General features: G+C 31.6%; 3 protein-coding genes across 4 annotated transcripts; 1 reads left to right on the top strand and 2 right to left on the bottom strand.

Moving 5' to 3' along the window:
• The first annotated feature begins 708 nt into the window (after nucleotides 1-708).
• On the top strand, nucleotides 709-3,724 carry LOC126659922 (uncharacterized). The gene is made up of 5 exons (XM_050353253.2): nucleotides 709-940; nucleotides 1,029-1,173; nucleotides 1,746-1,903; nucleotides 2,341-2,425; nucleotides 2,510-3,724. Exons 1-5 carry the CDS (start codon nucleotides 837-839, stop codon nucleotides 3,617-3,619), a joined length of 1,602 nt encoding a protein of 533 aa, XP_050209210.1. The 5' UTR covers nucleotides 709-836; the 3' UTR covers nucleotides 3,620-3,724.
• Nucleotides 3,725-4,047: 323 nt separating this feature from the next.
• LOC126659929 (non-classical arabinogalactan protein 30) lies at nucleotides 4,048-4,755 on the bottom strand. The gene has a single exon (XM_050353260.2). The coding sequence runs from the start codon at nucleotides 4,702-4,704 to the stop codon at nucleotides 4,165-4,167; it is 540 nt and encodes a 179-aa protein (XP_050209217.1). The 5' UTR covers nucleotides 4,705-4,755; the 3' UTR covers nucleotides 4,048-4,164.
• A 2,352-nt stretch (nucleotides 4,756-7,107) lies between these two features.
• Nucleotides 7,108-11,508, bottom strand: LOC126659919 (inactive receptor-like serine/threonine-protein kinase At2g40270). 2 transcript variants are annotated; one of them, XM_050353247.2, is made up of 9 exons: nucleotides 11,204-11,508; nucleotides 10,975-11,116; nucleotides 10,355-10,426; nucleotides 10,125-10,268; nucleotides 9,885-10,025; nucleotides 8,959-9,464; nucleotides 8,543-8,745; nucleotides 8,326-8,458; nucleotides 7,108-8,240 (listed from the first exon to the last, which is right to left on the bottom strand). In XM_050353247.2, exons 1-9 carry the CDS (start codon nucleotides 11,298-11,300, stop codon nucleotides 7,645-7,647), a joined length of 2,034 nt encoding a protein of 677 aa, XP_050209204.1. In that variant the 5' UTR covers nucleotides 11,301-11,508; the 3' UTR covers nucleotides 7,108-7,644. The 2 variants fall into 2 exon arrangements, with proteins under 2 accessions (XP_050209204.1, XP_050209205.1); XM_050353248.2 differs by having other exon boundaries at nucleotides 8,543-8,733; nucleotides 11,204-11,502.
• Between the last annotated feature and the right edge of the window lie 3,008 nt (nucleotides 11,509-14,516).

The following is a 14,516-nucleotide window of genomic DNA, read 5'->3' on the forward strand; positions in this document are numbered from 1 at the left end:
AAATTTTAGAAAACGTCAATTTTTATTTTATTTTTTAATTTGAAATTTCAAATATGCTCATTTAGAAAAAATCACTTGAAAATAATTTAAATATATCCTTCATATTTGACATGTAGTTGCAATTTTTAGTGTAACAGCTTATTTAGATTACGGGCATTAATATGAAAGCAATAGTTGAACTTCTTTTAGAATAAAATAACTCAAATTTGAAAAAATATGTACAATTGAAAGTGAAAATCAAAAAAATAAAAAATAAAAAAGTCTAAAATATATAATGTGTTTAATGTGTATGGATTCGGTAGTAATCGAGTTGGTCGGTAAGATATAGAATATAAAATGTAATTTTTGGTTGAAATATAAAAATTCAAAATTAGTTTCGATTCGTAAAATATGAAACTAATTTAAAGTTGATGGGTTACCGGTTCTTGACCTTAATTTGGCTGGTTTTCGATTAAACCAACTTCTAATTGATTTTAATAAGACTAATCAATTTAATTTGTTACTCGAACCGACTCATGACCACCTCTAGTTGCCGGAGTCTTGGAGTGTTATTAAGAATAATATTGATAATTTGTTTTCAATTTAGGAAAACTTCTATCAAATAAATAATTTAGAATTTGTTTCCAAAAAGAAGTTATGAAGGCTTATCTATACTTTTACTAAAATCAGGGACATATTTGCTTATTTTCCCACTAAACAAATCAAGGAAAAAAAATCCCCCTCCCTTCCAAATTCAAAAAAATAGAATGACCAAAGCTTCCACTCTTCTTCAAATCCATTTCACCATTTTTGAACTGAACAACTAAACCTAAAAAAATTATTAAATTAATTAAAAAATGACAACAAACCCTAAATCACTTCAAAACGATCGATTCTTCACTTCATTAATCTCAGACATTAAATCTTACAGCGGCAAAGACCCTCTTCTCCCTTGGCTCCGGTTTGGTTTCTCTACATTCCGATCATCTTTGCTATTAATTTTTAATTTGAAAAAAAAAATGATCTGTTTATGTTTTTTTTGTTTTCAGGGGAATCAAGAAAATGAAGGAGACATTGGCGTCAAATGTGTTGAAAGAAAAGTTGCCACGATTTTTACAGAAATGTACTCAAACATTTGAGTCTGATCGTTGTTATCGGAATGATTTGCGTTATATTCGTGTTTGGTTACAGCTGGTAATTAAATTTTTCATTTGGGTTTTTAAGAAATAAAATAAAATTGGTTTATAGGTAGTTGAGTTTTTGCTTAATTTTATTGAATTCAGAATTGGGTTGTGTAGTTATTTGTTTCCTCTTAAATTTCTGAGCTTTTGTTGTAATCCTGAGACATTTTTACGCTAAGTAGCACGGACACTTCATTCAATCAAGGTTTTGTGTTTCAGAAATATTTCCAACACTTGATGTTTTGGACACAAAAACTTCATTTTTAACATAGGAAACCTTATCGTTTTGCCATGTTCGAGTTCAAATTTCCTGTGTTTCTGTCCGTGCTACCTAGCTTCTATGTGGTTATAGTTTAGAAATAGCTGGAAATGAACTAATTTGATATTGCCAAGTAAGAATTGTTTTTACCATAGTTTCAATTACTTGTTTCTTGCTGAGATTTGACATTATGTGAAGAAAAGAAAAATCAAAGATGGAACCTTTGCTTTTTATTTGTTATTATAAGTTAATCTTGGAAATAGCTAGGGTTTTCATTGTATATCATTTTGATTGATTTGTTAATTGTTGAACTCGGATTTGCATAGATGGATTTTGTAGATGAGCCAAAAGCATTATTGAGGACGATGGAAATGAATTCTATAGGCATAAAGAGATCATTGTTCTACCAGGCTTATGCTCTTTACTATGAGAAGATGAAGAAATTTGAAGAGGCGGAGAAAATGTACCATTTAGGTGTGCAAAAGTAAGTTTCTTTAATTCTATTTTCTTTGTTTGTGAGGCGGAGGATCTTTATTTACTAATTTTAATGCTTGGTGACTGGGAAATACTTGTTTGCATCCCTCAGCTAAAGAATGCGTTAGTTGCTTGATTGAATTGTTAATGCTTTAGTTGCTCTGATCGGTTAACGATTGGGAATAGTAGAAGCTGCGATATGGTTTCCCATTTTATAAAATCCAAACTAAACAGTGTTTTGAAACTGACAGTCATGGAAATCTTAGGCCAACTATCTAAACTTCTATTAAGCTTTGTCATTTAGGGAATTATAGTTTAGTGAAAAAGGAGATGTTATCTATTCTCATAGATGATGTAATTTAGCTGTTGAATAGCTATGCGTTCTGTATAGTGTTTTCTAATTTTCTTTTGCTTAAGTATTAAATTTCTTGAATAAATGTTGAACAGCCTTGCGGAGCCTGTTGACGAGTTACAGAAATCCTATGACCAGTTCCTCCATCGTGTTGAAAGACACAGGAACAAGAAAGTCAAGGTAGTCTTATGTAGATTTTGCAGGTTTATCTTGTCACCAATTCTTTTACGACTTCATCATCTAATATTTCAAAGTTCTCCGCAGCTCCGGGAACTTAGGACAGGCAGAAAACCTTTGTCGGTCAGGAAGATTGTACAGAACGATGAGAATGTATGTAATTTTGAGGGTAGGCCTAAAGAGATTATGAACACAGGCTCTCAGATTGTGAAGCAACCTGTAGAATCTACAAGGGTTTCGGCGAATTCATGTAAAGCTGGAGATAAAATTGCACAAATAACGACAGGAAGACAGTTGGAAAAATCCAGGATGTTTTGTGGTGATGATACAGTAGTCGTAAGGTTTGTAGATACTGCAATAATTGGTAAGCCTGAAGCAGAAGATGCCTGTCATCATGGACTGGTGGATCCAACCATAAATATGAAGGAAGCAATGAATGCAATCAATAGCATGTTTCGGGAGCCATTGGAGACCGGTCCTGTCAGTAAAAGGTCACAAAGTAGCCAACATAATTTGAACAACAGATTCAATGTCTTCGTTGATGAAAATTTGTCTAACAGAACCGAATCATCACATCGAACAGAAGAAAAGGCTGACAACGAACCATTTCAGATATTCATTGATGATGACGAAAATGGCGAGAATCGAGACGAAACAGATGAGAATGACCAGTTTGATCCGTGCGAGGGTGGAAATTCTGCAGAAGGCTCTCGCTCATCTAATGAACATCAGGATACTTTTGTATTCTGCTGTCCGAAAGATCCTGAAAACTCCAATGACATTAGTGCAGAAAATTCACCGCGTGTAAAGCTTAGAGAAGATACAGTTGTCCGTAGGTTTGTCGGGTCTACCATTTTAGATGAGCCGGCAGTAGAGAATGCATGTCACCATGGCTTAGTAGATCCTACAGTCAACCTGAAGGAGGCTATGGATGATATAAATAACATGTTTGGTAAGCCAATAGATTTCGTAAGGAAGAGGAGAGCAAAACAGCAGGAAAAAGCACCAGCTCCGAAAGAAGATCTCGGTGGCTTTTCTATACTTGCAGATGACGATTTAGAGCATAAAAATGGTCCGCCACTGCGGAAAACAAGATCATCTGGTGTAAGAGATGCAGACTTGTTTGAGCCTACTGTATTTACCAAAGAAGCATTGGATGATATAAATAAAATGTTTGGAATGCCATTGGACTTCTAGGAAATTGGTAAGTTGATATGTTGTAGCTTACTGTTCTGTGATTCTGTTTCTTGTATCATTCACTGTTTTGGAAAAGTTAATGCATCACATTGTGTTTTGAATCCATTCAATTATCTAGTTTATTTATGTGATTAATTTGCTCCAATTGGCAGGGTATGCACTCGGTTTGAGCCGAACCAAACCAAACTGAAATTTTGAATTTTTTTCGTAATCAAACCGAATTTACAAGTTTAGTTTGATTTTATTGGTTCCATTTGAACCAAAAATGAAAAGAAAATTTTTAACTTCTCAAACTGTATCGAACCGAATTTGTCAGTTCATTTTAGTTATTCGATTTGGTTCGATTTTGTGCCATGACACGCGAACATGATTCGCCTAATATCCAACTTTTTAACTTCTCAAACTCAAAGCTTAGAGCCCTTAAAATGTAGCATTCAACTGCAGTAACATTTCATTCAAATCACAAAATCAACAACATAGTTAAATACAGTTAAGATCAACAAAAACAGACTTCAAAAACACATCAAAATCAAAATGTAGAAACATCAAACATGAGATTCAGGAGGGCAATTGGCAGGACGAAAAGCCAACGGACCAGCAGCGTAAACGGCAACATCGTAACGATTTCTCCGAAGAATCTTGCTTTCAAATCGAAGAGGAGCGCCATCAATTCCGTAGTTTACATTCGAAAGAAGACTACAATGAGCAATTGAAGACGAAACAAGCTTAACTTTACAAGATTGAAGAGGATGATCTAAAATATTACTTCCAATCTTGAATCCATCAAGCTGTGCATAGAAATAGCCATTTTTATCAGTTTGATATGCCTTATAAAAACTAACTTGTTTCAAGTAGTTTTTGCAAATTACACTAATTTTAGCGGAAGGGATCGGTTCGGCTTTAGTTAAAGACCATGAACCGAAATGATCACAGCTTTGGCAGTACACTTTACCTTCTACAACTACATCAACTCGGTTCAATCCCGGTTTGATTGAACCAGTTTCATAAGCTGATGTTGAAGGGAAATATGATAACTTGAGCAGCAAGAAAGCAAAAATGGTGATGGTAAGGTGGCTGTTTGCCATTTTCTGAGTGAGTTTTGTGGATGTTAATGAAATTAGAGAGAATGGAGAGGTAATAGTTTGGATCAAAAGGGTATTTATAGAGTTGATAATTGTGATTAATTATTTGATTGACTTGAGTTTTAGATTGACGTGAGGACTACTAAGTTGCATGTCAACAATTATTGTTTTTTTGAATTGGTGTTTACGTGAGTGCCACCTTTTATATTTTGAACTGGTTCATAGAGGTGTGCAAAAATCGAACTAAAACAGACTTTGGGTTGGTTCGGTTTAATTGGAAATATAAACAAATTTGACTTTTGTTTCGGTTTCATTTTGAAAGTATCACTTCACAAATTGATATAGGTCCAAATGAAAAATCGAACTAACCAGTTCAATTCAGTTTGAGCTAAATGCAGACCCTTATAGGAGCGAGCAAACGGTCAGCTCGGTTAAAAACCGATTGATTTAGCCAAAATGAATTAGCCAAATTATTTTATATGTTTATCTGAACCGACTGAATTTTTAAATTTAAACAAAACCTATTAAATTGAATTAATCAAAATCTTGAAAACTTAAGACCGAACTGACCAAATTAGTCGGTTAGTTCAGTAATATAAAGAGCAGTAAATAAATATAAACATAAAGCGCAATATATTTGGTTATTTCGGTTAACCAAATTCTTAAACATTTTAACCTTAACCGAACCAAAAAAATTTATTGATCATACCGATTTAACTAAAAAAAAATATCAAACTTGACCGAAATACATCGGTTAAACCAACGGTTTGCTTACGCATACACCCTTATAAATGAATGTGGTGGGCGAAATGTTCTTAAAAGGCAAATAAAATTTTAATCTTGTGATTCACATGTTTTGATCACAAGTACTCAAAGTTAATTTTTGGATTATTCTATCTTTGGAAGGAAAAAGAGTTAATTCTTGGATGAGTAAATTATAGTTCTTGATAGTAAATAGACTTGCACTACAAACATTAGGCAATTTGTGACTGGCCGGAAATTCCGTCACAAATAATAATTTTCACGATAAATTTTGTGATAGAAAATCCGTCATAAAATTCATCGCAATTTTACAATCCATCATAAATTTATGACGGATTTTTTTCAACATGATTTTCCTTGGCAATTTGATTGTTTTTTGTTTTGAAAGTTGTACAACTTCTGTTGCTTTGTATATATCTACATATTGACCAATACAATTTTATTCTGGCAGCTGTAGTGCATTGAATTTGTGGATTTGAAAGAGTCTCAATATACAATTAGGTTACAGACAAATTTGAATTAGTTTTTTATGCTAATCCAACATTCATTCGAACCTGATGCAGTCAAATCTATGATGATGTTGATGAGATAGAGAGCTAATAAGGAATTTGGTCAATTCTTTCAAAAAAATTTAACTTGAAACTTACTCTAATCGAATTTTTTCTATTCCGATATTAAAAATATAATTACAAAGAGATGAACAGCTTAATTGAGTGATCTACTCTCGAATTCGAATCTGTACACAATCAAATAAACTCTCTTTTATATAAGAATTTATCACATTTTTTAGATGTTAAATAATAAAGGCCTAATCACTCAAAAACCCCTCACCTTTAAACTTTTTTTCAATTCTACCCCGACGTTGAAAATTTGTCAATTTTACCCACTTTTAAATTTTCCGTTTTCAATTATACCCCAATATTTTAATTTTTGTTAATTTTTTTACTTAAATGATGAAATCATTCAATTAATTAAGTCTAAACATGAAATTAAATTCTTTTTATTCAAAAAAGTACAAATAAGTCCTTTATTTTTAAAAACTAACTAAAAACCATAATCAATTTAACACTAATTTAAATTCTTAATTAATTTAACTAAATTTAAATAAATTTTAAAAATATACAATTAATATATGCGAGACATGTAGAATGTTTTAAACAAATTTCCAAACGCAAAAGACGTTAATTTAATTTTTCAGGGTACAATTGAAACACAAAAATGCAAAATAGGGTAAAATTAACAAATTTGCAACGTCAGGGTATGATTGAAAAGGGGCTAAAAGGTCGGGGTTTTTTAAGACATTAGGCCAATAATAAATAAACTCTCTATTATGTAACTCATAAAGCTCATTACACCTTCAATTTGGAGTGTGCATTCAATCAAAATGAAACCAAAATTTAGCATTTCTTTTTTGAAAAAAATTGAACCTATTTTCAAGGAACTAAAATATTTCGAACTAATTTGAATTAATCAAATTATTTTTCCGGTTCAGTTCGGTTTGTACTAAAACTTAATTGTTATGTCTAGAATAGATCCGAACTAAAAAAAATCCAAACTGAACAGAACCGAACCAAGATCCAGTTCGATTTTTTGCACACCCGTCTTCCATGGATAAAAAAACAAAATATATGATGGGAGAGAATATGAACAACATGATATGTAAATGTGCTTTTTTCTGGTGCCTTTCAGAATCAAATTCCAAACCAAAAAAATAAACAAAAAGGAGTAAAAAGGATTTGCTAGATTTTCACCCTTTCTCTAGATCATACAACAAAGTTCATTTCACCCCCTCAAACTTGACATAAAGATAAAAACATATCTAAATTGGTAGTTTTGGACAAATAAACCCACAACTTGGTAAAGTTGGATCATTTTCCCGAAATAACAGCGAGCACGTGAGTTTACAAATGAGGGACTAAATGATCCAATTTTACCAAGTTTGAGTTAATTCGTCCAAAACCATCAATTCCGTTACTTTTGATCTTTTGTGCCGAGTTGGAGGGGCGAAAGGAACCTTCATTGCTAGATTATATATACAAGCAACTTTAAATTTTGCCTATGACAGATACACAAGTAGTATAAACTTATAGGCAACAACTAACTTCTTCACATTCATTGTAAACAATGAGAAACATGGGCTAGCTCATACTTACAATTATGTCTTCATATTCAGTATATACTTTAGACAGCATCTGTCGACAAAATTTCAAGCTCTGCCCACCAAAGAGGAGATAGTTTCGGGATCACTGCGTCATGGTTTAGTCCTGTAATCTCCTTTAATCTTGCACTGACTTCTCCCATTAGTGGTCTATGTTTTGGGTCCGGTTTCACGCAAGATTTTATCAAATTGCCAATACTCTCGAGCTTCTCGTCTTCGAAGGAGTCGAGCGTAGGATCAACCATGTCTTTAAGGGGTTGATCTCCTCTCAAATAGTCTGCTGCCCAATCTTCAAGTGAGTTATTGTCTACCGAGTACGGTAGTCGACCTGTTACCATTTCGAATAATAGCACTCCGAAGCTATAGACGTTACTTTCTGGAAGTGCTGTCGGAGCATCTAAGAACTTGCTTGTTCCCTCCATTTCAGTTGCAGTTATGACGTTCGAAAAACTGAAATCTGATATTTTCGACGCGTAATCTTCGGTGAGAGAGACAGCTGAAGATGTCAGATTGTTGTGAGTTATTGGAGGGTCTAGCTGGTGCATATGCTCGAGGCAGTATGCCATGCCCATTGCAATCCTTAGCCGCATTCCCCAGTCGAGATGCTCCGATTCTTTAACTGCAAGACATGTCAATGTTAAAGATCAGCAACTGCAAGATGGGTCAATGTTAAAGATACCAAATGTTAAGAAATAAGAACTCACTGTGTAAATGCTCGAAAAGTGTCCCATTTGGAGCATATTCAAAAACCAGCATTCTCGTAAAAGGCTCATTCTCTTCACAGTATCCAATAAGGTTGATGAAATTCTTGTGGTTCACTTTTGATAATGTCTCAATCTGAAACATAAACACGGAAAAATTATGAAATGCCAGATTGCATCGCAGACCGATTTGGTAAATGGAGAATAGTTCATGGAGTACCTTCTTTCTGAAGTGAACTTCTAAGTTCTTTGGCCAATCCTTGGAAGATGTTACTGCAACAGAGGCTACAGCTATTTCTACTCCACTGGACAATGTTCCTTTATACAGTGTTCCAATAGGTGACGAACCAATTACGTTACTAAAATCTTCACAACCGGCTTCAAGCTCTGACCTCTTGAGCTTTGGTACACCTGGAATGAACTCTAAGTCATATAACTAGTTAATGGTTTTTTAACCGAACCAAACCGAACCGACTTAATAATTCGGTTCAGTGTCGGGCTCGGTCTGAACCTGCATTTTGATTCAGTTTGGATGATATCAGTCGATTCCAAACCGAATCAAACCAAACCGACCAATGCACAGCCCTAACTAGAATAGTAGTTTTAAAAGAATACTAGTATTTTAATGAACCTTACCGGTTATAAATGCTTTCTGAAGCTGTCCACTCAATCCTGTGGCCCAAGGTTTGACAGTAGCCTTATTAAATTTACAGTAGTAGATGCCACCAATGGCAAAGACGAGAAATAAGGCGCCTCCTATGGCTCCACCAATTTTTGCACCATGATTTGATGATGATGATTTTTTAGGACTATTTGTGGACAATGGAGGAGGTGGAACTAATAACGGATTTGAAGTAGAAGCATTTGGAGAAGGAGAGGAGGCATTTGGCTGGTGTTGAGGTGATGGAAGAGTAGCATTTACATCAGAGTTTGAAGGTGAAGGTGCAGCTGGTGACGGTACAACTATAGGTGGCTCATTTAGAGATGGAGGTGGTGGTTGAGCTATCGGTGGATCATTTATAAATTCAGAAGGTGATGGTACCGGAAGGAAAAAACGGCCTCGTAAGTACGGTGACTCGTGACGGGCACTTACTTGTTGCAGCTGTCGCCTGGAAATTGTACTTTCCGTTTGCGCATCATTCCTGTCAAAAATTGCAGTAGGAAAAATCAAAATCTAGTAAAATCAAGAAACATGATCCGAGCTTTCAGAAACAAAACTAGATACGAAAACTACATGGAAAAATCGACGAGAACTTACTAGATAAGGATCCTCTCAAATTCTTTTGAACATGAGGGGTCATGTTTGGTGAATCTATATCATTCCTTCCAAATAAAAGGCGTAGATCAAAAGAACATATATGGATTTGAGTTTGAGTTGAACTAGACCTTTCATTTTGAAAGAATGGTGTCGATTCACTAAACATGACCTCTCGTGTTCGAATAATCTTGAGAGGATCTTAATCCAAACTTAGAAGGTCAAAAACAGTAGGGGAACAACTCTGCTTTCGACATAATTTAATGTGAATGTGTTCGAGAACATAAGTCAATTGACAGTCACATACCATGTAAAAGATCCCATATTGCGAGAGGATCCTTTAGCTGCATTAGAAAGATGGTTTTCATCTGCTTGAAATTCAGAAAGTGTCTTCAGTTGATGAATTTCAGGTGACAAGTCAACTAGAAGCCTATTGTTGTCCAGCAGACTAAAACAAAGATAAAAAAAAAACGAATCGAGTTAATAAACTCAAATAAGCAGAATATAACCTCAATGACAACAGAACAGTTCGGCCTGATCAACCCACAGTATTGTTAAAGACAGATTATCGACAAGATCGTGTGGCAGCGGGGCGTTGAAGTTGTTGTGGCCAAAATCTAGCATCTCCAACTCCTTCATTTCTCCAATGCCTTCCGGAATAATACCCGTAAAAGAATTGTTCCGCAGAATACTGCAGCGAACAATGAATTATTAGGACCAAAATTATGAATTTCAAGAAAATTGCTTCAAATAGTGATTCCATTGTTGGGTACTTACATAGACTTTATATGCACAAGGTTTCTTAGATCGGATGCTAGTGTTCCTCCAAGACAAAGATCTTTTAAGTTCCTGCACATCACATTTTACTTTAATCTTATGCGTAAGAACTATAAGAAATTCCTTTTTTGGTAATTGAAATACCATAAAAAAAAGGAATCAAATATTTTTTCCAAAGAAAATCTCAACTGAAGATACCTAAACAAAGCTTAAAATCAATAAAGAAAAACAACTAAAACTAGATACTACGAACACTTCATTCAATCAACGTCTTCCGTTCGTAAACGTGTCGGAAACTTGACGTTTTGGACACGAAAAAATCATTTTTGACATAGGAAACCTTAAAATAACACCTTTCCGCCGTGTCTTTGTCCAAATGTCCCGTTTCTGCATAATCGTGTCTGTGCTACCTAGATTAACCAGATTTGAAATTGCTTTCGCAAATTTTTTATAGTTGACTTACTTAATTACCTTCCAGATTCACAATTTTAACAAGAAAACCCCATTTTAACAAAAACTACTACATTTCAAGTCTCAAATTTTTTGATTCCCCTAGATTTTCTTAGCTACCAAACAGTAAAAGAATCAAAAAAAATGATCTAAAGAGAGAAAAAACATACAACATAATAACTTTGCCTTCAGAACATTCAACTCCAAACCAAGAACAATGATCCAAGACTCCATCTTTATCATTTTTCCAGTTCTTTAAACCACCAAAAGGATCACTCTTTATTTTCTCTTTAAACTTCAACAAAGCTAACCCTGCAAATAGCCAAACCAAAATTTCACTTCCAAACTTTCCCGAGAAACAAACAGAAAATTTAAGAAAAAACTAAAATCTGTATATACCTTCATCATGCAGAGAGTAACATAAAATCAAGTTCTGGCAGAGCAAGAACAGTATCAGAACTCCAAATCTACTAAATTTCCAGTTCTTTTTTTCCATGGAGATTGATTTCTAAGCTGAAATTTTAAATCTTTTAAGATTTTGAGTAGATGGGTATGGTTGAAAATTAAAAAGAAGATTGAAATGTACAAAATTGAAAAAACTATATAGTAAATAAAATATGAAGAAGATGATAAGTAATTTTCAAAAACTGTGTTCTTGTGTTAGAGAGTTGATTTATTGGACTTGACGACGATGATAAAAATTTACTAGATTTTTAAAAATTAAAAAAAAAAAACGCGTAGTCACACCTTTCAAATTTCCGTGAAAAATCATGTTAATAATTTAAAAATAATACTAATGTTTATTTTTTGATTAATTATAGAGGGAAAAAGATGAAACTTCTTGCTTGGTGGTATTTATGCTACAACTAGAAAGTTTTTATAATTTGAAACTTTTTATAGTTTTGGAAATTTGTGTTATCAATTAATAGTTTAATTTCACATTCATATAATCTTTTATAGGTTTAAAATTATATGTAGACTCCGTCACCACGTCACCTGCGATTTTGTTTTTGATAATTAGTGAAAAAAGGGAGCATTTATAAGAGAAATCGATCCTACAACTTAGCAGATTGCTGCCACGCACTTATACCGTATTACAAAATTATCATCATTTTAATGACATGTCATGATATAAGAGTATTAGTTCACAGATGACGTGGTGAATTGTGACTACTTAAAATTTTATCTAAAATATATTAATAAATAATTTTAATATATAAAAAATTATACTTTTAAATTCATTTTATTTTTTTAATTTTTATTTATCTTATCTTTCATTGAATTTAGTTTGAATTCATAAATTTTATTTTTGGATAAAAAAGAACACTTACAATGAAATGCACATGAAACTGAATTTGAACATCTATCGAATTTAATATTTTAGCAAAATAACTATATCGGCAAAATGACATTGTCCTTTTATAAAAACGAATAATATATGGACTTATAGAATAATAAATTTTAAAAAGAGTTCGAATAAAATAAAAAATTAAAAGCATAAGGGCTTTGTTAATTAGAGCAACTTAGCGACACGCTCACATCTTGTGTTTATTACGTAATTTTTTAAAAAGTAAATCATTTACGAATTTATTGAATAATGAACTTTTCAAAAAGACTAAATATATAGACTTTTTTTTATAAGTAAAGCCTGATATATATAGAAAAATTAAAAAATTAAAAAATTAAATTAAATATATAAATTAAAATAATTAGAATTCTGCTCTATAAAATTCTTTCTAAACCATTTATGTATTTACTATATGTGACTTTTTTTATAAATAGTATCTATAAAAATTATTTTTCATGTTTTTCTAGCTATTAAATTAATGAAATAATACATTTTCGTTCATAATTTCATCTTCTGATCAAAATATATATATATATATATATATATATATATATATATATATATATATATATATATATATATATGTGTGTGTGTGTGTGTGTGTGAATTTTTAAAAATTGATTAATCTATTAATTTATTTTATTAAAGAAAATTTTAAATTAAAAAATTTATATATTTTGATAGATAAAAAATATCTTAGATAAATTAATAATAAAATTATGTAATTTTTTATTATAATTGAGAAGGGCAGAGTGTTTGTGAGAGAATTAAATCCACGACTTTAACAATTTGTTGTCTAGCGTTTATACTATTGAAACTATAACTCGTTGGTAAAATTATGTAATTTAAACTTAAATGTTCATGTATTTACATTTTTATACTAATTAAAAAATAAATAGTCGGAAGAGACTTATTTTAATGGGTATTGTTTAAATTTATGTATTTCTTTAATGTTAAAACAATGAAAATAAATAGTCATGGAAGTGTACAAGTGCAAGTGAAGGACGCACAAAATAATATGACTTGGTCATCTATTTATCCTTCAAGGGTCCACTGAGGGCCTTAGACATCTTGACAATTTTATTATTATTTGATGACGGTGGACGCTATAGTTATTAGAACAAATTATTTTAAAACCCCTCAAATTTAACATAATTCATAATTTTATACTTTTTATTTGAAAATCAAACGATTTTGTATCTTACGTTCAATTCCGTCGATAATTAGGGGCTTCTGTTAGTTTTGTTAATAATTTAGTATTCACTTTCAAACAATTTGATACCTCATTTTTAATTATATTAACGATTTGATACCGTATTTTCAATTATGTTAACAATTTGATATATCATTTTCAAATGATTTGGTACCTCACATTTAATTCCCTTATTGATTTGTTACCTATATTTAACAGAAGGTTGTAAGTGTTTGCAAAATTAAAATTGAGATACCAAATCGTTTGATTTTTAAATAAGAAGTATCAAACTGTGAATTATGATATACATGTGAAGTTTTAGAGTAGTTTGCTCTAGTTATTATTTAATTTATTGTTGTTTTTACCCATTTGACTAAAACATTTAAGTAAATATTATTTTTATTATTTCTAACTGAAATTTTAATTTCATTTAGTATAGAATTAGATAAGATAATTTGTAGTCATTAAATGAGATTCATCAAAATTAAGTTATCTAAATGTATACGAAATTTATAGAAGAAAAGTTATGTAGTAAATTCTATATGTGTAAAGTTAATTTTAATTAATTTAATTGAGTGGATGTATATATGTTCATAATAAAAATATATTATATTATGAAAACAGTAAATATTTGAATTTCTTTAAAGCATTGTACTTTTTTTCGTAGGTTGAAAAAATCTATGTTATATTTTGTTTTTTGTAATTAAATCTAGTTGGGTAATATAGGTTGCTTTTTGATGTTTGCATTAAATTAGGGTTATATTAACTATTAGTATATCCATATTTAAGATTGATTTATGTCCTACTCCATGACATTAATTTTTATATTTTTTTATCTAAACAAGTTGAAAAATTAATAGTGTACATATATATATCATTGCATCTATGCTAACACGCGCTAGTTATTCATAATAATAAATGGTTATTTAAGATTGATTTATGTCCTACTCCATGACATTAATTTTTATATTTTTTTATCTAAACAAGTTGAAAAATTAATAGTGTACATATATATATCATTGCATCTATGCTAACACGCGCTAGTTATTCATAATAATAAATGGTTGCTCATCTAAACTTCTAGTATTATACGTCTTTTATCATTTGTTTAGATTTCATATTATTTTTTCAATTTGAAAGGGTTTGTCGCATTTAAACCTTTACGAATTTAA

Source organism: Mercurialis annua, linkage group LG8 (assembly GCF_937616625.2).
Source record: "Mercurialis annua linkage group LG8, ddMerAnnu1.2, whole genome shotgun sequence".
Lineage (NCBI taxonomy): Eukaryota > Viridiplantae > Streptophyta > Magnoliopsida > Malpighiales > Euphorbiaceae > Mercurialis > Mercurialis annua.

Coding starts and splice junctions, on each gene's coding strand:
- LOC126659922 (XM_050353253.2), top strand. CDS start 837: ATGACAACAAACCCTAAATCACTTCAAAACGATCGATTCTTCACTTCA. Junction 941..1,028: donor CCTCTTCTCCCTTGGCTCCG/GTTTGGTTTCTC, acceptor TTTTGTTTTCAG/GGGAATCAAGAAAATGAAGG. Junction 1,904..2,340: donor TACCATTTAGGTGTGCAAAA/GTAAGTTTCTTT, acceptor AATGTTGAACAG/CCTTGCGGAGCCTGTTGACG.
- LOC126659929 (XM_050353260.2), bottom strand. CDS start 4,704: ATGGCAAACAGCCACCTTACCATCACCATTTTTGCTTTCTTGCTGCTC.
- LOC126659919 (XM_050353247.2), bottom strand. CDS start 11,300: ATGGAAAAAAAGAACTGGAAATTTAGTAGATTTGGAGTTCTGATACTG. Junction 9,465..9,884: donor AATATGGGATCTTTTACATG/GTATGTGACTGT, acceptor AATTTTTGACAG/GAATGATGCGCAAACGGAAA. Junction 8,459..8,542: donor AAGTTCACTTCAGAAAGAAG/GTACTCCATGAA, acceptor TTTATGTTTCAG/ATTGAGACATTATCAAAAGT.